The 24,264-nt window shown below is 51.8% G+C and overlaps 1 protein-coding gene across 1 annotated transcript in view; it reads right to left on the reverse strand.

The window, feature by feature from the left end:
• Positions 1–11,967: 11,967 nt before the first annotated feature.
• ZZEF1 (zinc finger ZZ-type and EF-hand domain containing 1) overlaps positions 11,968–24,264 on the reverse strand; it is a 104,204-nt gene continuing 91,907 nt past the window's right edge. Inside the window, exons 49-55 of the mRNA XM_044921780.1 lie at positions 23,318–23,461; positions 22,737–22,905; positions 22,442–22,540; positions 21,890–22,055; positions 16,427–16,580; positions 15,868–15,939; positions 11,968–14,209 (exon numbers count right to left, since the gene is read on the reverse strand). Of these exons, the coding sequence (XP_044777715.1) occupies positions 14,129–14,209; positions 15,868–15,939; positions 16,427–16,580; positions 21,890–22,055; positions 22,442–22,540; positions 22,737–22,905; positions 23,318–23,461 (885 nt within the window). The 3' untranslated portion in view covers positions 11,968–14,128. The remainder of the gene's footprint in view (positions 14,210–15,867; positions 15,940–16,426; positions 16,581–21,889; positions 22,056–22,441; positions 22,541–22,736; positions 22,906–23,317; positions 23,462–24,264) is intronic.

Below are 24,264 nucleotides of genomic sequence, written 5' to 3' on the forward strand. Positions count from 1 at the left end.
GCCTCCGCAGCGGGTCCTGAGGGGGCCGGGCTCCTGTCAGCGCGGACGCGGCCCCACGGCCCCCAGAAGCCTCCACATCAGGTTCCCAGGACGTCCGGCTCCTGTCCCAGCGGCTGCGCAGGCCGGGCTCCGGGCGGGAGCTGGGGTCGTGCGCCCTCTGCAGGCGGGGGAGGCAGTGCAGGACAAGGTGAGCTCAGCGTTCAGTGGAAGCACCTGCTCGCTCCCGGGGTCCAGCTAAAGCCGTTAAATTCTGAAAATTCAAGCTGAATGGAGCCCAATATCCCCCAAACTTCTCCAAAAATAGCTAAGGAACAATTAATTGGAAACAATGGAATGACAACAGTCCCTGACCCAAACAGTGCCACTGAACATGACCCTGCCCCTGACTGAACATGATTCTGACCCAAACTTCATCTGAAGCCTGGTCCTGACCCCAGCCCAAGACCCTAACCCTAGCCCGCAACCAGAACAATGTTCACAATAATCAAAAGGTAAAAACCATGCAAATGTCCATCAGTGGCGAATGCATAAACAAAGTGTGGTTAAGGGTTTGAGTCTGGGTTCAGGGTCAAGTTTGGGGCAGGGTTCTAGATCAGGGTTTGGGTTTGGGATCAGGGTGAGGGTGAGGGTTTTGGATGAGGGTGAGGGTACTAGTTAGAGTTAGAGTTTAGGGCTTTAGGCTTATGATTTAGGGTTTAAGACTTAGGGCTTAGGGGATAAAGTTCAAGGTCAAATTTGGGGTTTGGGTTCAGGGCTCATGACTCAGAGTTCAGGTTCAGGGTTTGGGTTCGTGGTTCAGGGCTTGGATTCAGGGCTTGGTTCAGAGTTCAGGTGTGGGGTTCAATTTCAGGTTTGGGATTCAGGGTTCCAGTTTGGTGTTTAGGGTCACATTAGGTTTTAGGGTTAAAGTTAGGGGTTAGTGTTAGGTTTAGGGATTACACATGTTCTTCAGTTGTCATCATGGACACAAAATTTCTATCTGAAGTTTCTAAATCTGAAATCTATTTGGTCTGGGTATCAGGAGTTTGTTCAGAATTTAGGGTCACAGTAACTGCCTACCAACGGCATTCTGATCCTAGAGTCTCCCAGTCACCCAGAAGCTGTTTTTTTTTTCTCTTGGTTCAAACATGCCCTCTGCATAGAAGTGCCAAATTTGGGATGATTTCACAGTGGTAGAGGTGTGAAACCAAATATTGTGGAAATATTCATAGAAAATGAAAAAGGAGACAAATAATTTGTCGACTCCTGATTCTTCCACAACAACAAAGACCAAGTTCCCGATAGAATCTGATAATGTTCCCTAGGAAGGACTATGGTACTCATTACCAGTACCAAAAGAGGGCCCCCTCCCCTGGTTTAAACTAAGAATCACAGGAGGATACTTCCTATTTTGTTGTCAGAAATAAAATTTTATTATTTGGATGTTCCAGTGTACAATATGTGGAGGCATTGCCAACATTTTCCATTCTCAAATCCTCATCAACACACAGATACAATGCAGACAACATTGTAATGCACTGCTCATTGGAATACCAAGTACAAGGAGGGCTATTAGAAGTAATAAAAATATATCTACTATTAAACTCAGAAAAAGCACTCTTTATGGGCACTTAATGAGGATCCCTATCCTTAAGATCTAACATCTCATCCTATGGAATCCACCCATAAAAATCATCAATAACAATAGCCTGCCAACCACTGTAACCACCCCACTATTTACCTATAGACTTGTAATACACACTCCAACCGCTAGAGGCACACTTCTCAGCAGCAGAACAGGACTTGCCTGCCCACTCCGACATAAAAATCCCACTCCTTGGAAATCCCAGCCATTAGGACAAAGTCACAGAAACCACACCCACAACTTAATAAAGGACAGACATCTCGTTAGCCGGATGCTGCAGATCACCACCACTCTCACGAAGTAACTCCACAGTGGACTCCAGATCTGTCCTCTTCCCAGGATTACAAGGTGTGCCACATTCTTCCAATACTTCACCCTTAGAACAAAACCTTTAACTGTCCTCGTCGGTCCTGTGTGCAGGCTCACAGTGAGTCCTGCGAAAGCCAGACACCTTCGTGAGAGCACTCAGCCTCTCGCGCCTATCCTAGCAGATAGAGGGTGCCGCTCTCCCCGACTTCTGTACCAACTGGAAAATACTTTAAACAAGCCTTGTCATACTCCATACAAAAGGCATATTCTTCATCTTCCAAATTTTTGACGGTGAAACACCACGGATTCCTTGCACCTTCTTGAACCTAGGTAAATTGGAGATACAGGTTGGCCAGAGCTATTATCCCCAATCCCCATACCCCCCGCACACACACACACCCTTACCTTGTGCATTCCAGACCAGTTTCCATCAGCTTTGCTCATTCTCAGCCATTGTGTCTGCAGAATAGTAGAGTAGAACTGAGGTGCCGGGACTGAGGTGCTAGGTACTAAGCCAGCACCTTGGACCCACTCACTACCAGAAATCAACACTCGTTTTATCAACAGATGCATCACAGAAGACGTTGCCACCACGGCAATTAGAAAAGTCGTTACAACAGAGGACCTAACAACCTCTACCAGTCTCCACGGCCCCACTCCCTGGCTCCAGGGATTGGCTCATCCATGGGCATGTGACCTGGTCCCAGCCAGTGAGGTGGCAGGAAACTCGGGTCTCGGCCTGCAGAGCAAAGCATGGGGAGGACCACCCAGGCCGGGGGCTTTTCCATCACGACAGCAGAAGTGGCCTAGGCGAGGCCAGTGCCAGCCCCACAGAGGGCCCAGGAAGCCAGGGGCTCGAGAACATTGCTGAGGGCTGAATCAAACTCGTCCTGAAGCCCACACATGCTAGGTCCTCCACTGACTCACAAGAACCGTAAATGTGTTCACGGTCTTGGCCTGAACAAGATGACCGTCTGCGTGGTATATACCCCGCAAGATGTACCCTCCACGCAATGGGGACATATTCAGCAAAACCATACCGACATGTACTTCAACCACAGACAAACATCTCATGGGAAGCTCGCGGCATTCAGATAAATGCGGGGGAGTTCCTAGGCCTTAATTGTTGGTCAGTCTCGCTATCATCTTTCCTTTCAAGTTTAGGGGCCGGGGTCAGTCAGGATAGATCCCAGTGTACGCCCACGTTGCCATTTCAGAATAAGAGCCCTCTCCCCCACCATCCATCAGGTTGCAAATCTGGGGTGTGGGAAACTACCACCCATGGGCCAAATGTGACCTCCCTCTGTATTCTGTAAATTAAGTGTGGCTCGAACATGAGCTATGGACGGTCTGTGGCTGCTTTCAAGCCACAATGCAAGAGTGGAGTCATCGTCAGAGAGACCACGTGGATTGCAACGCCTAACAGAAAATCTTTACAGAAGACTTGACAGAAGAGTCTGTGCCGATCCCTGTTCTAAAAGGTAATATTATCATGTCACTGCTTTCACTAGAACGTAGCACTTTCTCGGTAAGGACTAATTTCTTTACCCCCGTAGGCAAGGACTTCCGTCGTTTTAGCCAGAACTCCATATCCATCCTCCTCTGTTTATACCTTTAATGGCACATCTACATGTCTGCTGCCCAGTGTGAATTCACTGTACTTTACATGGTACTGATGCTCAGAAACGGAGGTGTAAGTGTGTATGTGTGAGTGTGAGCATGTGTTGACTCTTCGTTAGCCACGGTATGCGAGTAGAACACAATACAGTAGCGTGCTTTCTGTCTCACAGTGACGGCCACGTTATGTGGTTACCTAATGACATCAGAAGGAATCCACCTTCATAGAACAAACTTCGTCTGGGAGGACTCTCAAAACTCTTGTCTTGGGCCCTATGCTCCACCTAGGCTGGGGGCACAGAGAGGGACAGAGACTCACCGTGCCCATCAGGGTTTTGAAGGGTACCTGCTCTCCCAGGACAAAAGATCCTGAAACCAATCACTCACCTGTCATCCAGCCAGGCAGCTGTGAGAGAGATCTACTCCTACAGGAAGGACAGACCGAGAGACAACACATGACAGCATGGTGTGACAAGTGTCACTACAGAGGATGCTCAGGAGGACTGGGGGGGTGCAGGGTTGGCCAGAGCAGGGGCAGGGGGACAGGGAATGCTCCAGGAGAATGATCACAGCTGTGTCACTACAGGGGATGCTCAGGAGGACTCGGGGTGTGCGGGGTTGGCCAGAGCAGGGGCAGGGGGACTGGGAATGCTCCAGGAGGATGATCACAGCTGTGTCACTACAGGGGATGCTCAGGAGGACTCGGGGTGTGCAGGGTTGGCCAGAGCAGGGGCAGGGGGACTGGGAATGCTCCGGGAGGATGATCACAGCTGTGTCCTTGTGGGCTACACGTGTCAGTGTGACCGGGTATTGGCCAGACAGGAAAATGACAGGGCGGGTGGGGGGAGAAGTCACTGAACTGTGTTCTGCAAAGCAGAAGTTTCAGGCACAAGGAAAGGCTGCCCTGAATGCTGCCCCTCTCTGACCAGCGGGAGAGCTTTGTTACCCTGTGTCTATTCACTGTACCTCTGCTCTCAATAATTTATAGACCCCGTTTTCCCCATGAAGCTCCACTTAGTTTAATCAACTGAGAATAACCTTCATCTCGTGCTTAGAGGGTGCCCCAGGGAACCCATTTGTATGAGGATTCAGGGAAGAAAAATGGTCCTTACCTGCTTCAAAACTGCTGTACCCACACAAGTAGACCTTGAAAAAATGATTACTTTTTTTTCAGCTGGGAGGGACTTAATTGGAGAATTTCAGTCATGGGTTCTTGGCTGAAACATGTTGCCTTCCCCCCAAATTAGTAATTTTTTTTAACACTTTGCAAAACTACATTCCAAGTTTGGCATGCTCTTGCTTTTCTTTACATTCAGGGCTTTGAAACAGAAAAATGAGAATATCCCTTTGTATTAAATTTGGATTTTGCCAACATTCCATAAAAATGGTCATTATTTTTATATATCTTTCTACCAGCTTCTTTTTTAACTTATTTTATTTAAATTCGATTAATTAACATATAGTGCATCATTAGTTTGAGATGTAGAGTTGAGTAATTCATCAGTTGCATATAACACCCAGTGCTCATTGCATTACGTGCCCTTTTTTTTTTAGAATTTTTTTTTTTTAGATTTTATTTATTTTTTGACAGAGAGACAGCAAGAGAGGGAACACAAGCAGGGAGTCGGACTGGGAGAGGGAGAAGCAGGCTTCCCGTGGAGCTGGGAGCCCGATGCGGGACTCAACCCCAGGACCCTGGGATCACGACCCAAGCCGAAGGCAGACGCTTAACGACTGAGCCACCCAGGCGCCCCCATCACGTGCCCTCCTTAATGTCCATCACCCAGTTACCCCATCCCCCCCCACACCTCCCCTCCAGCAACCCTCGGTTTGTTTCCTATGGTTAAGAGTCTCTTACGGTTTGGAGCAGCTTCTTGCAGATTCCAGGGTATGCCTGGTTCTAAATAAAGGCTTCTTTCTTCTATTTGCACTTACAGGAGAAACATTTCTAAGCTTCTGCTCATGTACTGGTAACTTGCCCAAAGCAAAGATGCCCCAAATCTTCCTCCTTACATCTGTGTTCTAGGCCCTGACCTTTCCAGGCTTCTATTGGCCAGAAACAGGGACAGGAATAGTAGGTATGCCAAAGGTGAAAAAGAACAAAACATATTATGGGGTTTCTGATATATATTTATGATACAGTCTAAAACTGAGGAAAATTGTGCTGAACTATTTTCTCCTACCCTAAGTTCCTGGTTGTTTATTGGGCCAGTAATCTTTGCTGACCTCTGACCCACGACTCTTCTCTGTTGTCCTGAGTTTTTTGCTTCCTAACCCCAGCTTGCCTTTCCTTGATTCTACGTTCTCAGATGGCTAAGTTTTCTTCTGCTCTCTGCTCAGGGATGGCATGATTTTAGAGCTCAAGGAAACTCTTCAAGGAAGGGATTCCAGTGACCGAAAGTGGCAAGCACATCTCAGGTCACTAGAGTTTGTCACATCTGCCTCACGGTAGCAGACTGGAGAAGAGAGAGAAAGAAGAGTGCGGGCTGCTGGGGCGCCCGGGATGCACCTCACTGTCCACCTAGCACCTTCAGTGTAGACGCCCCACCTGTGTCTGCCCTCGAGCATGTGGGTACAGTGGCAGCTGGGGTGGCGGGATGGTGTATGCGAGAGAGACCGAGACCGAGACCGAGACAGGAAAAGGGGACAGAGGACAGAGAGGGAGGTTTCCTCACTGGAAATCTAAAAAAAGTGCTGCTTTGGGCGCCTGGGTGGCTCAGTTGGTTAAGCGACTGCCTTCGGCTCAGGTCATGATCCCAGGGTCCTGGGATCGAGTCCCGCATCGGGCTCCCGGCTCGGCGGGGAGCCTGCTTCTCCCTCTGGCCCTCCCCCCTCTCATGCTGTTTCTCTCTCGCGCGCGCTCTCAAATAAATAAATAAATAAAATCTTTAAAAAATAAAAATAAATAAAAAATAAAAAAAATAAACTCTTCAACTGAACCCTGCCTTTAAAAAAAAAAAAAATAATAAAATAAATAAATAAATAAATAAAGTGCTGCTTTGGGAATTTGGTGTATCTGAAGACGAGCCATAGCTCATTTGTATGATTCTCCACAAGTGGATAGTTTGGTCTTTTTGTGTTTAACTCTTACACGCAAGCTGCACTAACATTGTGAGACGCGTTGGTGCACACATCCTGAAGTTTCTGCAGGACAGATTCCTGGATGTGAAATTGCTAAGAATACATGCGTTCAGCGTTTGGGTGGACCCTACCTCCAGGAAGGCCGCACCTGTTGGCACACCCACCAACAACGTGAGAGTTTTCTAGTTTCTGCCACTCTCGTGGGTAAAACAATTGTTTGATGTAAATTTTAATTACAAATAACATTGCACATCTTTTCATGGGCTTTTCGGCCAGTTATAGTTCTTTCTCTGGAATTTACACTGACGTACAGTATGAGGCAGAAATTAAACTTCATTATGTTGTTTTTCAAATAGAACCTAATGTGCTTGCAAGCTCTCCTCCCCTCTGCCATAGTTCTAACTTGTGTACAAAGTTGTTCGTGTATCTTTGCTGTCATGCTAACAGCCACGACCTGGTGGGCAGAACTCTTCACGTCTGGCTGCCCGCGGGCCTGCCTTGGTCAGGGCCTCACTCCCGTTCTCCCAGAGGCTCCCTTTCTCTGAGGAGCAGCCGGGGGCCAGCTACCTCCGCACAGATGCAGGGCTGGGATGGCTGCTTGTAGGAAGGATGGTGCATCCGTCATCATTGTGACTGATACACCTGGGACCCACGTTTACCCACCTTTCTTTTTTCTAACTCATTGTTTTATTTTTAATCTCGATTGCTTTCTGTTATTTTGCCTACGTTTATTTTTTTATTCCTAACTTCTTGACATGAGTGCTTCGTTCTTTTAATTTTGCCTTTTTATATTAACAAAAATGCACTTAGAGTTAGGATTTTACTTGAATAAAACTTTGACCACCCCCTCTCCACACACAGTTTTTATATTTTCCACTGTCATTAGCTGCAAAATAGTGTGCAATTGCATTTTGGATTCTGTTTTCACCAAAGACCTAGGATAGATCCCTTCCCTTCTCTTATTCTGATTAGAATTTCTAAACCTTTTCTTAGTTACATTTGGTTTTATGGCATATAATTTCTGCATTAAATATCTCTATAATTCATATCACATAAAATCCACCATTTAAAAGTGAAACACAATTCAGTAGTTTTATGTTCACCGTGTTCTAACAGCCACCCTCACTATCTAAATTCAGATTATTTCCACCATCCAATTTCTGCTTCCTAAAATATTAAGAAAGCCGTTAGCATTAACTCAAGTAAAAAGGGGGGATCTCCCAGAAACAAAGTGAGGGACCAATAGCTGGACTTCAAAGGAAAACACAAGCACCAGGAGCTGCTCTAGGGCTGTGACTCCCTCGCTCTGCAGAGTAGTTTCCTGCTCAAGCAAGCTCGGCATGACCAGGAGTCCGCTTGTACAGAACTCCCTACGTCCAGGGCTCACCCCACTGTGTGTGTGGCTTCGGCCGGATGTCCACTCCTGGTCCGATCACCTGTGTGGCTATAAGGGATGGTGATTTGCTTAACCCTCCAGCAGGGCTAGGAATGGGTTTAAGTTCCCTCAAAAAGATTATATGGGAAGAGACGCAACATCCATCAACCCAATCCAATGGCTTGAAATAGGATCCGTTTTTAGGAACCCCCCATGGGCCCCGGAGAAGGCCCTCTCTGTGGGTACGGAGCGTGCATATGTGCACACAAGCGGGTGGTTGCTAACTGCTGCGAGCGTGTCTTGTCCGGACAGAGGGCGGGTGGCTGTGCTGTGCTTGGCCGGCCTGTCAGTGGAGGCTGTCCCTCTAGGAACTGGGCATTCCCGCCGGCCATCAGTCTGGGAAGAGCCGCAGACGGCGACGACTTGGGCCTGGGGCTGGGGCCTTTACACAGTGGGAAAGGCCGTTGCTACCCTTTCTCATCCTGAAGGGCACACTTGTCCTGGAAGGCCCTTCCTCCCAGCTGGGAGCCCCTTGACTGATGACCAGAGCTAGCCAGCCACCTGCGGCCGTTGCCGTCTGACAAGCCTGACTGTGACGTGCGGCGGAGGGAAAAGGCCCCGGTCCACACGCAGCCTGAGGGCAGAGGGAGCGCAGGGCCACCATCAGCACGGCATGGCTTTGCCACTGAGAAGGGACCCTCGGGAACAGGGGGCAGGCTGAGGGCCTGAGGAAAGCGAGCACGCCAGAGTGTCTGGAAAGGAGAGGAGCACCTTGGTAACACCTGCGGCCGTCTGTGGCTTAATCCGCCGGACGCGCGCCCCAGGACCGTCTCCCTCCACAGCCAGTCTCAGACGGGAGCTCTGTCCCGGAGGCCTCGTGTTTTTCACACAGCCTGCTGGGAGTCGAGAAAGACGCCGGCCCGTCACCACTGGATCTGCCCACTTCTGCATTCACTTCTAGCAATTTCTGTCTCGTGTAATTGCTTGTGGGATTTGGTGCAAAGATGTGTTTTTAATTACACATTATAGTCTTTACCCACAGACAATATTGACACACAAAACTGCTGGTCCGGGGACGTTTTTTGTGTTGAATTATATTACCTCATGCTACGCGCCCCAAGTTCCTGTCTTATACTCATTCTTTTCTATTCAACCTTTTGGGTTCAAATCCGTTGCTTTTGGATGTTTCTCTCCACTTCGGTACGGTAAATTTCCACACTTGCTGATGGGCACGTTGGGGCATCTTGCCCAAAGGGCAGCTGAGGGTCACGCAGCGGGCACGGGGACCCCCCAGGCAGAGCTTCTGCCCAGTCGTCACGGATGCTGCGATGCTCAGCAGATCTGGGAGGACAACCTGCGAACTCACGGGTCTCCCAAGTTTTTGAAACATGAAGCAACGTCAAGGCTGGCACACATCGGCTCACCACTCCCATGAGCAGACAGCGAGGCTCTCTCCCCTGGGACTGTGTGGTGGGCAGCGGTCAGGCTGACCCCCTCGGCTGCGAAAGCCCCAGAGGGAAACAGAGCCCGGGAGTGAGGGGCGGGGGAACCAGATGCAACCCTCGGGCTTTTCAAGTTTGTCGGTGAATTCTCTTTAAGTTCGTTTGGAGTGGGTTTAACTTGCAACTGAAGAGCTCCACCTGCTTGTGTGCACATACGCGCTCCGTACCCACACAGAAGGCCTTTTCCAGGGCCCGTGGAAGGTTACTAGGAACGGATCCTATTTCAAGCCAGGTTAGTGTGGGAAGTCATGCGCACAAGGCAAGCGAGCACGCCAGAGTCCCTGGAAAGGAGAGGCACCTTGGTAACACCTGTGGCTGTCTGTGGCTTGATCCGCCTGACTCCGGGAATTGTCACGTCTTTCCTGTTCCATACACTGTTCGTGTGAACGTCACGAGACGGATCTACCTCACATCCTCAACCTCTCAGAGCCAAACTGTTGCTTGCATTTGCGTCAGTAAGGCTTTTAGCTGTAGGAGACTCCCCAACATATTCTCTCTCTCACACGCACACGCACACACATACACGTGCACACACACACGCAGTCCGGAGGCTGGTAGCTCCAGGGCTCATTCACTGTCCAGATGATGTGATTATGGAGTCGGACTCATCCCTCTGCTCCAACGGCCTCGTGCTTCCCCTGGAGGCCAGGGAGCTGTGGGAGTGCCAAGCCTCTTGCTCTCGCCATAGCCAGAGGCAACAAGCAGGGGCTGGACCCCCCCTCTCAAAACCTCCCAGCAGACTTTAGCTCAGCTCTCTGCAGAACTAGGGGGCACATGCACCAACGGGCAGGTCTTGGGACCGTGAGCATCCAGCAAATGGAAACGAGGGGACGTATCAAGCGTGACCGTCCTCCTGAGTCAGCAGAAGGCCGTACCTTTCCTGAGATTAAAGTATCTCAGCCTAGGGCGCCTGGGTGGCTCAGTCGGTTAAGCGACTGCCTTCGGCTCAGGTCATGATCCTGGAGTCCCTGGATCGAGTCCCGCATCGGGCTCCCTGCTCGGCGGGGAGTCTGCTTCTCCCTCTGACCCTCCCCCCTCTCATGTGCTCTCTCTCATTCTCTCTCAAATAAATAAAATAAAAAAAAAAATCTTTAAAAAAAAAAAAAGTATCTCAGCCTGCAGAAGAGGGGGATCTGTTGGCAGGGGAGAAGGGGAAGGGGCAAGAAGGGGCCATCAGGTGAGTGACCGCGTGCACCACAGGTGCACAGGGCCGCGTTTCCATCGGCCTCAGTTTGAGAGCCTGGCTTTGTGACCAGGGGCTCTGTTGTACGAATTCGCATGCTCAGTGAACGGGCAGGTAGGTGCTGTGGTGGCGGCTTCCGGGCACCGGATCTGAGCTGGTCTGGCTCTGCCCCTTCCCGTGTGAGCACAAGCTGACCCGTCACGGCCTCCAGGTCTGGATCACAGGAGGGTGGGGCTGGTTGGTGCCCTGTGCTCTAATGAGGCTCGACTTCGCATTGCCTCTGTGGCCCTCAGCTGTTTGCTCCGGTGCTGCTGCGAGCAGACGACCTTCAGCACGACCTTCAGCACCTCTGCTCCGGCTCTCCGCGTCCCACCGCACCGCAGGGCAGGGCTCAGGTGGACTCTGGACCGACTTCTGAGAGCGAAGGCCACAGGGTGAGGAAGGAGAGAGCGAAGATGGGGGCACCCCGTTCTGCTGAGCCTCACTCCGGTCTCAGGGATGGTGAGGGCCGACACTGGGTCCCGGCCACTGCCCGACTCCTCGAAGGCAGCGTGGGGCTCTAGCAAGACGTGTCAGATGCTTCCAGCTGGAGCAAGGGGGCCTGGGAGGTCCGTGAAGTCCGGCCCCCGCCGAAATGTCCAATTCACAGAAGCCAGCGCTCGGCCCCAGGAACGAGGCCAAGAGGGAGCAGGGCAGTGGGTGCCAAACCAGAGACGCCAGCAGGACTGAAGGAGGAGGAAGCCAGGACCCAAGGACGGGCAGACGGCAGCCCCACATCTGGACAGAGGCAGGCCAGGGGGAGCGGCGGCCCTGTGACTGGAGCCCTGCCTCCCTGTGAGCCGCGCGGGGTAGCTGACCCGGGGGGCGCCAGTGTGGGTGCACACCTCCCAGCAGCTAGCTGTGCGGGAGCGACGCGGGGTGAATATAAACCTTGGCCGCCTGCGCTCTGCGCGGCTACAGTCCAGGCTCGGGCCAGCTGAGACACTTCCGGTTCCTGCCAACCCCGAGTCCTCAAGATTCCAGTGATTCCATCCCTTTGGGCTTGGAGGAGAGGGGAGAGGAGGGGAGGGGAGGAGAGGGGAGAGGGGAGGGGAGGAAAAAACCCCACACACAGTTGGACTTTTTTTTATATAGAATTTGTACAATATATTTCTCTTCATTTGCATATTTTACCCACAACTTAACATCCTTTTTACAGGCTGAACTCACTCAGCTTGATATAATCAAAATTCTTTCTTTCAAACAAATAAGAAAAATTCAAAATTGTAAACCCGTAAGAAAACAAATTAAAAACGATGATGAAAATAAGTCACCCCTCCCATTAGGAGCAGTGTCCATCTGTACAATATATAGGGTTTGGGTCGGAATCTCTTTATGGATCAGGCACGTGTTTTCACGACACCTTTATTCTCGCCGGTTTTAGCTCTTGCCTGGCAACTCTGCCTCGGAGAAGGATCAAAGGGAGGCTGGTCTCGGAGGCGGCGGGTCCTTGGTGGCGACCGGGTGGGATGCAGGGCGACCGGGCCGGTGGGGCGAGCAGGGGAGAGCGGCAGCTGTGTGCGAAGCAGAACCTGGGCTCGCTCTGTGCAAAGTGGGCAGAGAGACCAGGACAGACAGCAGCGGGCCGAGGCTGGCGTTTATTTACAATTCGGCCTCCCGAGGATGGAGAGCAAAGTTGATGGTGACGGCCCCCAGAGGCGTGACCCTGCCCTGCCTATCTGTCCTGCCTGCGTCAGTCAGTCCGGGGCATGAGGGCTGTGGACGGCAGCAAGGTGAAGGCGTGAGTGCGCTGTGTTGTCTGTCTTCCAGGCCGCCCCCCCCACCCCGTCAGAGTCGGGGCCCCGACACCTGCTCTGTGACCTCCCTCTGCACTGCGAGACCTACCTGGGTCTGGGTGGTACGCACGTGGGGCCTTCTCTGGGGGTGCAGGCAGAGCGGAAGATGAGAACGGGTTTCTACCAAGCCACAGTAGCAACCTGCTTGCATCCCGACACCATGGGGGACCGGACCGGGCCCAGGGCCTCAGGCTTGTTGATGTCAGGGCTACGGGCCTGGGGTCACCAAGTTCCAGGACCTGCCCCCTGTCCCCTTTGAAGGGTCCCTCACAGGACGGCTCCTCGTGCAGCTTGGGGGCTTGACTGAGAACCGAGCTCTAGGGCTGCAGGAGGCTGCCGCCCCTCGGCCTCCTGACCCAGAAGGCAAGAGTGCTTCTGCAGGAAGACCCTCCTGGGACCTGCAGTCTCGGGCCCTTCCAACCCAGACCCCTGCAGCCAGCAGTCACATGCCGGTGCTGACCTGCTCAGCTTGGCCCTGGCTGCGAGGAGCCTTCCGTGCGCCCCGCGTGGGGGGACGTGCTCAGGCCCAGATGCCGTCCTGAAATGGCAGCTGCCGAGGCGCTCTTCACGCCGACGAGTCCCACGGGCCAACCCAGCCTCACACTCCAAAGCATGGCTTTGGAAAGAGAATCATCATCAGCACTTGAGGGCAAGACTGCGACCATAAAAAATGGAAAACAGCATTCTTGCCAGACCAATGACAGCCGAGCAAGCACGCAGAGTCCCAGAGGTGGATGCGACGGGTAACCGTGACCACAGAGAAGAAATAAAATCATCATATATTCTTTGTTTTTTGGTGTTTTTTTTTTTTTTTTACTTCTAAAATAAGATCTCGTCTAACACTTCAAGTCTTCAAGTACAGAAGCTTTCACGCGAACAGCGTCTCCCCCGAATGACCGTTCCATTGGGCACCCCTTGAAGCCTCGCGGGGGAGTCATGTGGTTCTGTTCTAAAAACGTCAGGTGGAAACTGAGATATGTGAAAACAACTAAATGCAGACGTGCTGGGAGTCAGAGCAGGAGCGGTGCACATGGACGGCCCACTGGCTGTGACCAAGGGCTCTTGTTCTCCCCGAGGACTTCTGTGGGACGGCCATGTGCATGCCTGGGGGGCCGGCAGGTGGCCAGGACGAGCTCTCACCGGCTTTGGTGTGGACTGCCCGGTCTCAAGAAGCAAGAGCAAAGGAAGGGCTCCCAGGCCAGGCCGCTGTTGCTGCTGCAGGTCCTGCTGAGAGGGCAGCTCTGGGCCGACTCTAAGCGCAGCCAGCTCCGCTCCACGGAGACAGAACCCTTTCCAGAGACGCTCCTTTCAGCTCTTCCTGGGCTGTGGCTTCCGCAGGGACAGACCCTCTGAACGACCTGCCCTCCTGAATAGCTCTGTAGTGCTCTGCTCTTTCTCACGTGCTGTGGTGCGTGCAGGTGCTAGCTTGGGACGCGGCAAGTTCTCGGAGGCATGGCTGTTTGGCATTCCACTTGGGGTGGAAGTGGGACCTCAAGGGAAGCCGGGCACGGACACCACAGGCATTTTCCTGAATGAGTTCAGATGTCTGCTCTAAAGTCCTTGTGGACAGATGGGCCAGTTCCATGCACGCCACAGCAAGGGCTAACACTCGACATTCCAGAGGCGGGTTGCCTTGTTCGGGTAGTTGATGGCCAGGCTGATAGCAGCAATGTTCTGCAGAGCCTGTGGAGGGAGAAAGGGTCACCGCCAACGTCGAACCATTCATTTGCTCATTCATTAAGTGCAAACCGGACAAGACCCTCAGCTGAGCACTGGGGGTCATCGGGGCGAGTAGGGACAGACATGAGCCAGCTGTGGTTCCCCTCACCTGCAGTACCAGCCCAGAGTGAGAGACAGATTCTCCCAAGACCCCATGAGAGCTGCAAACGTAGGGCAGAAATATTATCACTCTCCCGAGAGAGAGGCAGGTGCAATGCTGGTGAGCTCAGTGGACCCGGAGGACAGGGTCCACAGGGCGTCTGGGCAAGCTCTTTAGGGAAAGAGAAGAGCAAAGAGGAGCCGAAGGGGAGAGACAAACAGCCAGTGCTGGGCCACAGGGTGGGAGGGTGCTGGGAAGGGGTGCCCTGGAGCCAGGCCGAGGCCGCCGTATGAGCTCAGCGCAGCAAGACGCGGAGCACTGGTCCAGCACAGAGGACGGGCTGTGGGAGGGTCAGCATGAGGGCGAGGAGACGGGCCACGGGGACAGGCAAGAGGGAGCAGCCCACAGGCACACACGACGTGCAGCTCTTGGTGCCGTATGGTCACATCTCAGATTTTTGCTGTGTCATGAAACCAGGGTGGCGGTGACAGTGCGGGCAGGGACCTGTTAGGACGGAGGGAGTTTCTACTCTGCCTACAGGTCTCCGGAGAATGCACACAAACACCTCTCAGTTGATGGGGGATTCCCGCGTCTTCCCTGCGAGAGGACCCTGCGTCCACTGAGCAGACTCGCCAGGAATAGATGCCTACTCCCACGGGACCCAGGGCAAAGCTCCCCCGTGTCTGAGCTCAGCGTCCCCATCTGCCCACTGGAGGGTTGGACCACAAGTGCCAGGATATTCAAGGGGTCTCTGAGCCTAAGGCTCTCACTGTGTGGTCTGGGCCTGGGGTTCCTGAGACCCTTTCAGGGGCTCTGCACGGTGAAAAACAGTTGCAGGATGCTAAGATATTATACTGTCTTCTCCTGCCTTCACGCTCCTGCGCACCCAGCGGAGTCTCCCAGAGGTGCCTGTGAGCCAGGATGACCACGGCTGCTGGGGTGCCGGCCCGAGGCCTCCCGCCAAGGTAGACACGAACGACCACCGTCCTCCTCGAGAACCACTGTATTTGAAAAATACAGCTGTGTTTCACAGAATGTGTGATTCATATTAACATGTAATGAGTTTATTATTTCTTAAAACGAACTGATAAGTGTTAAAATTTTTTGTTTCAATTTCTAAATTTAAAACCTCATTTAATTTCTAATGGCGAATATCCATATGTACAACACGTCAACACGAGCTTTTGGGGATCCTCAATAATCTAGAAGTGTAAAGGGATCCTGGGACCAAACTGTCAGCAGCTCTCCTATCAGGGAAGAAAGTTACATCCAAAATTATCTGAAACCTAAGTGTACGGAAACTTCAACCAAACTGTCGATTTAAGGCATTAGTTGGTTTGGTTTCAAAGACACAAATGCTTGCTGGCGTCTTCCGAGCCCACGGTCTAACGTGAATGACACTGATAAATGGGCTCAACGGCTCTCGGACAGCACAGGGAAGCGACTGGGGCGGGACAGAGCTCCATGTCGACCCGGGGGGCCGCGGCGATGGGGGCGGCCAGCTCTGACAGGGAGACGGTACCTGCGCCACGCAGCGGAGAAGGTGGTCGTCAGTGGTTAAGGCCAGCAGGTAATCCTGCAGTAGGCCGAGCTCCTGGGGGGAGAGCAGAGACGCAGCATCACCGGACCAACGCCCACCCGCAACCACAAAGGTCTCGCTCTGCTGGGCACCTCATGGCACCACCTCCCTCGGGAGCTGTGGACGGGGCTGGACCAGGGGCAGCCCGGTGCCTGGTTCCAGGGGGGCTCTGCCCTGACTCACCCACAGGGTCAGTCTCCTCATGTAGAAAATGAGGGGGTAAGCTCAGGAATTTTGAAAGGCCTTTCATCTCTCACATTCAATGGGCCTACTGTGCTCGTGGGAGGAAAAAATAGGAGGAACAAGAACCTAACCATTTCACCTTCCAGAATTCACTACTGTTAAGGACTAACCGAAAGCAGTTCTTCCCCCTTTGGCTTTAGGCCTGACAAAATAAACAGTCTTCCCGGGGGTCGGGCAGAGGTGAGGACCTGGGACATCAGGCCACGCGCACCCCCATCCCCCACCGGGGCAGCAGAGGAAGCCCTGGCAGGACCCTCACCTGGGCGCGGTTCTCGGTGACGAAGAAGAGCTCGGTGAGGGCGCGGTGCAGGGGGAGGAGGATGCCAGGCTGCGTCACGTCCTCAAACAGGCTGTACTCCATGTGGGTGAAGAGCTGCCACAGTGGCTTCAGCAGCGCAAGGTCACAGAGGTCACTGCGGGGGGCGGGGGTCAGACGTGAGACAGACGCCAGCTGACGGACTCCCCCCACATCTAGTAAAGTCATTACCCTCCCCAAAAATATTCACCAGCAGCAAACAGGGAAAGGGGCAGAACCCAAACTTCAAAACAGGACTCCAAGGAAGCAGAACACCCTGGAGCACAGTCGTAAATCAACCGCACGTCTTTAAAATGGGTGCTACGACGAACTGCCAATGGCAGTGGAAGAATCTCGAGATGGATGTTACGTGGAAAAAAGCAACAATAGAACTGCACATACAAAATAAAACACAACGCACGTACGGTATCGTGTGACCACATCAAAAACAACAGTGAACAAATACACAAAAAATGTTATCCGTGGTTGTCCCTGTCAGTTCCCTAGATTTCCTTTTTTTTTTTTTTTCTTAATATTTTATTTATCTATTTGAGAGGCAGACAGAAAGAGAGAGAGCGTGCATGCATGAGCAGGGGGAGCAGCAGGCAGAGGGAGAAGCAGGCTCCCCGCCGAGCAGGGAGCCCGATGCGGGACTCGATCCCAGGACCCCGGGATCACGACCTGAGCCGAAGGCAGACGCTTCACCGACGGAGCCACCTAGGCGCCCAAGTTTCCTAGATTTTCTGCAACGCTCGTTGCTTCAACAATCAGAGAATAAGAAAAGATTTAAAAGACGGTGATGACCAATATTACAATCTTAGGCTCATAAAACATAAGAAATATGTGAATGAGGGTGCTCGGGCCAGAACCCTTTGCAATTCCGTGGGCCTCTGGGGAGAGACTCGTTGACATTTTTGACTCAGAGGGAGGAAGTACTTTTCATTCCACTTCAACATCCTTCAGAGGAGAAAAGTTATGAAGCAAGTAATATTCTGGGCCTCACTACATGACTTTATGATTTATAACCTTAAATTTTGCCTTTTCTCTTTAATGTACGACTTTAAAAAGTATTCTGTACGTTTACTCTGGGAGCCAATCACTTTCTCCCGGAGCAGGGAGTCTTCCTAAAGTAAAGCAAGGGGAAAACGTGGTTTGATTTAAAGAGACAGCTCTACAGCGGAGCTTCCAGGAAAGCGCTCAGGGACTGAGGTCAATGCACCTGCGTGGCTCATACCACGTCCGCCCACCCTCCCTCCCCTGGGGCTGCCTTTCCCCTCTGCCCACCCAGTCTTGCCCCGGGCCTGAGGAAGGTCAGCACACTGCAGAAGCACATCCACAACGCGGCCAGGAAGGGCCCAGCCGTCTGAAGACGGTTTCAAACCCATCACTCAACCAGACGGTTCTCACCGCAACCTGCTCTCAAAAGAACAGAACTGAGCCCCTACGGGCTAAGGGACCTTTCCTCACACCAGGAGAAAGGGAAAACAGCAATCACAGTCCGCTTACCCCTCCCTCTGCTGCCTGCACGCAGACGGACTGCTCTCCCTGACTCGGAGAGCCCTTCATTGTAAAATTACAGCTCCGTATTACACCAGAAGATGCCCTGCTACTTCGGTATCACTCCACTCTGACTGGCACCTTGTGTCTGTGTGCCTTAAAAGTGCTGGGGTGGGGGGCACCTGGGTGGCTCAGCCAGGTAAGCATCTGACTCTTGATTTTGGCTCAGGTCATGATCTTGGGGTTGTGAGAGCGAGCCCCCTGTCAGGCTCTACACTGGGTGTGGAGCCTGCTTGAGACTCTCTCTCTGCACCGCCCCCCGCCCCCCCACTCACATGCTCTCTCTCTCTTAAAAAAAGAAATGCTAGAGAGGGACACTGAACCCCTGACAGGCAGGGGTCTGAGTGTGTGGACGATGCGTGGGGCAGAGTTGCCAACACCTGCCCTCCAAGATGAGGAACGAGGCAATATATCTTCTTTTTTTTTTTTTAAGATTTTATTTATTTATTTGAGACAGAGAGAATGAGAGAGAGAGAGCACATGAGAGGGGGGAGGGTCAGAGGGAGAAGCAGACTCCCTGCCGAGCAGGGAGCCCGATGCGGGACTCCATCCCGGGACTCCAGGATCATGACCTGAGCCGAAGGCAGTCGCTTAACCGACTGAGCCACCCAGGCGCCCGAGGCAATATATCTTTAATCCCCACTTCTACTCAATACTCTACGGGAGGTCCTGGCTAGTGCAAAAAGGCAAAAAGACAAAAAAAAAAAAAAAAGCTTCTAAGGACAGAGAGGAAGAACTAAAACCAGTTATTTGTAGATAACATGACTGTGCTCTGAATAATCTATACACGCTCTCTTAAACTTAACAAACAGAGCGTCGTCGTTGCATACAAAGGAAATACACAAAAACTAATTACATATGAGCAGAAACAATAACAATTACCAATAAGAATTCTAAAACACCAATTACAATAGCATCAAACCCATTAACTTCCTAGAGATAAATCTAATGGAATGTTGTGCAGGCCGTCTACACAGAAACCTGTAAGGCGTGACTCAGACCTGAGCAGTGGAGGACTGTAGAGAGGAGATGATATTTAACAATTGTGGGTTATGGGGTTCAGTGTCGTCAAGAGTCAAAACCCCATCAGGTGAGAGGAGGCGTGTGCACATGTGCGTGGACAGAAACAAACACGTGGAGTAGGAACACTATGAGGTACCGGAAATTATGGCCAGAGCAATTAGGCAGGAAACAGAAACAAAAGTCATCTACACTAGAAAAGAAGATGTAGACCTGTCTGTGTGCAGATGACATCCCATACAGAAAACACCAAAGACTCCACAGAAGAAACATTAGAACTAATAAATTCAGTAAAGTCACAGGGCACAAAATCAATACGGAAAATCAGCTGCATTTCTACGCACTAACAACGAACTATCAGAAGGAGAAATTAAGGAAACAAACCCATTTACAACGGGGTAAAAAAGAATAAAACACTTAGAAATAAATTTTTGCAAAGGAGGTAAACAGTCTGTACACTGAAAACTGTAGAACGTTGAAAGAAACTGGAGAACACACAAGTGTAAAGGATGATCCATGTTCAGGGCCTGAAGAATACGGTTAAAATGTTCATGCTACCCAAAGCAATATACACAGTCCATGTAGCACCTATCCAAATCCCAACGGCATTTTCACAGAAATAGGAAAAACCACCCTAAAATTCATGTGCAACTACAGAAGACCCTGAATAACCAAATCAATCTTAAGAACAAACCTGGAGGCCTCACACATCCCGATTTTAAACCATGATACAGAGCTACAGCAATCCAAACAGTATGGTACTGGAACAGAAACAGGCATAAAGACTGATGAACAGGACAGAGAGCCCAGCAGTAAACCCATGCATTATACGGCCAACTAATTCTGACAAAGGTGCCAAGAATATGCAATGAGGAAAGGACAGTCTCCTCAACACATGTGTTGGAAAAACTGGATAACCACATACAACAGCACGAGACTGGCTCCCTCCCTTACATCACGCACAAAATCAAGTCAAAATAGATTAAAGATTTGAATGAGAGACCTCCAACTGCAAAACTCCCACAAGAAAACATAAGGGCTAAGCTCCTTGACATTGGTCTTGGCAACAATTTTTTGAATTTGACACAAAAGCAGAGAGACACGGGACTACATCAAACTAAAAAGCTTCTGCGCAGCAAAGGAGACCATCAACAAATGAAAAGGCATCTATGGAATGGGAGAAGATATTTTGAAACCACATACCCAATAAGGGATTAACATCCAAAATATACGAGGAACTCATTTAACTCGATTTCAAAAGAACCCAAATAACCCAATTAAAATATAATCAAAGGACCTGAACGGACACTTTCCCAAAGAAGACATGCCGATGGCCAAGAGACACATGAAAAGACAGGGGCTTGTATCGCTCATCATCAGGGAAATGCAAATCAAACCACAACGAGATATGGCCTCGCATGTGTGGGGATGGCTATCATCGAAAAGACAGGAGACGACAGGTGTTGGCGAGGACGCACTGCTGGTGAGAACGCACACGGGTGCGGCCACTGTGGAGACCAAGATGGAGGTTCCCCGAGTAATTGAAACCACAACTACTGTACGATCCAGCAATCGCACTACTGGGTTTATAGCAAAAGCACACGAATCGTTACCTCCAAAAGATACCTGCGCTCAAATGTTCACAACGGCCAAGGCTGGAAATAAACAAGGGTGTCTGCTGATGGAAGAGCGGATACAGCCAATGTGGTGCTGGGCACACAACGGGGTATTCTTCAGCCACGAGAGCGTGGCTGTTTGCAACACGGACGGGCCTGGAGTAGAATAAGCCCGAGAAAGACAAACCCTGGGCGATCTCAATTCTACGTGGAAACCCAAACGAACCGAACAAACTCGCAGACACGGAGAATAGACTGGTAGTTGCCAGGGGCTGGGGGTGAGGGAGACGGGGAGAGGCCGCCGGTCAAAGGAACAAACCCTCCAGCCGTGAGGTGAATAAGGTCTGAGGATCTAATACGCATCATGGCGACAACAGGAGATAATGGTACATAGCGCTGCATCATTTTCAGGAAACAGGAATTTCCTGAAAAGCCAGTTTCCGCAAGAGAGGAGACGGTCGCTGTTGTCACACGCACAGCAGAGGTAACCACGTGAGGTGCTGGGTGCGTTAACCAACCCGACAGGGAACGCTTTCACCACATGGACATACATGAAATCATCACCTTCTACGCTTTAAACATACTACAGTTTTTTCAGTGACACCTCACTAAAGTGGGAAAAGCAAGAGAAAGGAAGCAACCAATTCTAAGACGCATGCGATATGCAGGGTTGGATAATCCAGGACATCCTCGAAGAGGAAGAACAACGGGTTTATACGCCGAGATACGTACATTTGTCATAAAGCTACAACACTGAACGCAGTGAACCGAGAAGACCAAGGGATGGAAGAGAGCAGACTCAGATGTGTGCGTACGTGGACACCTTCCTGGAGACAAAGGTGGCGCTGGAGTGAGGGGAGGGAAAAGCTGGTCTATGGGGTCGGGGGGAGACTCAAGTTCGAATAACCAACCCTGACTCAACACTTCGCATCACGCACAGTAGTCATTCCATGTGGAACATGAGCTAGATGCGACAGAAGAAACAAGCTTGGAGAACACAGGAAATATCGTCACAACCCCAAGACGGAGTACGGCAGACATCTCCTAAACAGGACAGTAAAAGTACTACCACTAAAAAAAACCAGAAAACAAAAACGCTCGATGAACTGTAAGATCTTAAAATCAGAAGCTTCTTTCCATCAGACACCCCTGAAAGAGAAATGACAAGCCACAGAGTGGGAGGGGGTCCTCACAGTCCGGACGCCCCGCAAAGGACCCACGGAGGGCAGCTCACCTGTGGGTGCAACATCGGACGATCCTCAGAAGCAGGTGGATGGCTTTTAATCGCTGGTGGCCAGTCTGGCGACAAGCCACACCCACCAGCCACTCCCAAATTTTGGCCAGCGGGAGGTGTGGCACAACTCTTTCTTCTGACAACATCTGCTTCAAAATCTCGAACCCTGGCCCACACCCACAGAACACAGAGATTTAGAAACATGAACTGCTTGAGTTTCAATAAATAGAATAAAACAACTATGATCATTTAAATTTTGCCTAAAATTATGCCTTTGATAAGAGCAACATAGGATAACATTTTCAGTTTCTCATTTTTGCAACAAGCCCTGTGAATTCTAAGAGAAGCGTCTTCTGTGGCCCCGCAGGCAGCCCCTCCTCTGTCCACTCACGCTGACCATTGGCTGCCACAGCACGTTCCGAGGGACATGTGGAAGTCTCCGAGAAAAGCAGCTGCTTCAATTTTAACAAACATTGATGACACTGTGGCCCCTGCATCCACAGAGGGCCCCTGGCCAGAAGAGCCTGCGGACGGAAAGAGTAGCGCACACACCTGTCTGGAATCGCCCCAGGTGTCCCGCCGTCACAGTGAATTTGTAACCCCACTCCGTGTTGCTCATGTCAGAGGTGAAGCGGTAGTACAGAGTATCTCCTGGGTCACACAAGAATCAGAAACAGCTCAGGACACCGCAGCAACGGGGAACGGCAAGTGACAGGCTCCTGATGAAAAAGGCTAAACCCGGGGTGACGCCCCCCCCCCCCCCCCCCCGCCACAACATCCCTCTTCTCAGTACTGAACTTCAATACTCGATGTGAAATGTCTAGATGACTGAGGATGTATTTACTACCTGGGAGCTCAAAATCCTTCCATTTCTGCTGGGACCCACTGAAGGTGTGTCGGTCCTGCTGGAAGTCACCACTGCTGGACATGGCCAGCTCATCACAGCCCTCCTCTGTACTGCACTGCGAGTCGAATTTGATGGAGAGGTAGACTGCACCCGGGATGTGGACTTTATCCTGGGGAGGGGACACAAGGACACGTCTGTCATTCCCCAGGGCTTGTCTCAGGCCACGCCCTGCAACCCTAAGACAAGGAGGACGGGGAGCACGCGCCTGGGCACTGAGACAAAGGGCAGGGGTCTCCACAGTGTGGCCACATCATCAGGAGACGGTGCAGCCAGGGCTGAACCCAGGCCCGCACGCGGACTCAATGTCGAAGATGCCAAGGGTTCCCTGAAAGGACCTTGTTGCAGGAGAAGCGAATGCCTCCCCCCAGGCCCAGGGGCCCACTGTTTCCTATTGAGACAAGGTCAGAAGACTGGGCTGTGGAGACTCCCTGGCTTTGGGGAGACAGAGGGAGGACTGCCCAGAGGGGATGAGATTCTCAGCAGCTCTCGTAGGTCCTGCCAGCCACGTGCCCTGGACGTACCTCAAAGTTAGTGTTATTGTTATATGGGTGTTTCGACTCCCTGACTTGCACCTCCATCCCGGGCTCCTCCATGAACTGGCAGGCAGCCAGGGCCATGGTCCCCAGCATGCTCCCTCGGCAGCCCTGGAGCACCTTCCGCAGGATCTGGCAGGATGTGAGGCAGAGAGCGTCAGAGCCACCAGGGGCAGGAAAAAGGACGCGTCCGTTTCAACCCAAGGCCCATCCAAAGGGGCTGGCTTCACTCTGGCCCCTGGCCCCACCCCTGAAGCCAACTCTTCCAGCCGCCTCCCATGGGGGTGGGGTGGGGGGGCTTGCTGTGGACTGGGACGCCTCCCGCGGCGGGGAGGGGGCCCTGCTGTGGACCGGGACGCCTCCGCCTCAGTCCTTCCTGAAAACACCACTTCTGGGAGCTCTGAGAAAGCCAAGAGAACCAATCAGAGGTGGTCCCGGGCCCTGCAGAGTCCTGAGCCAAGCAGAGGAGGGACGCACAGAGAAACAATGACCGTACAAGGGGACACATGCCAAAGAGGTGTGGAACTGGGGGCTCCGTGGGGCAAGGATGGGGGGAGGCCATGCTCCCCTGTGGCACTTCCGTGAGAGGAGTGGCTACGGCAAAGCTGCCAACACCTCCGAGACTGTGGGGCTGGGAACAGATCTAGGGGGCTCTGCAACCGGCGGTGTTCTTACACAGGCAAATTAAGGATGAGAAGATAAACTCACTTCCGGAGGAATCCCCCCGCAGGGCATACATGGGGCGGTGAGGGTACACCGTGTGTGTGCGGGTGCCAAGGGGACAGGGATGAAGGCGGCGGCAGTAAATGTGACTCAAGATTTTTGCACTTGGAAGCTGGAAGGTGGTCAGAAAACTTCCCAGCTCAGCTGGAGGAGGCGTCCATGGCTTCCCCCCGGCCCAGACCAGGCCGTGTTCTGCTGTGTGGCTCCTCTGG

Source organism: Neomonachus schauinslandi, chromosome 15, assembly GCF_002201575.2.
Source record: "Neomonachus schauinslandi chromosome 15, ASM220157v2, whole genome shotgun sequence".
In the NCBI taxonomy this organism is placed as follows: Eukaryota; Metazoa; Chordata; class Mammalia; order Carnivora; family Phocidae; genus Neomonachus; species Neomonachus schauinslandi.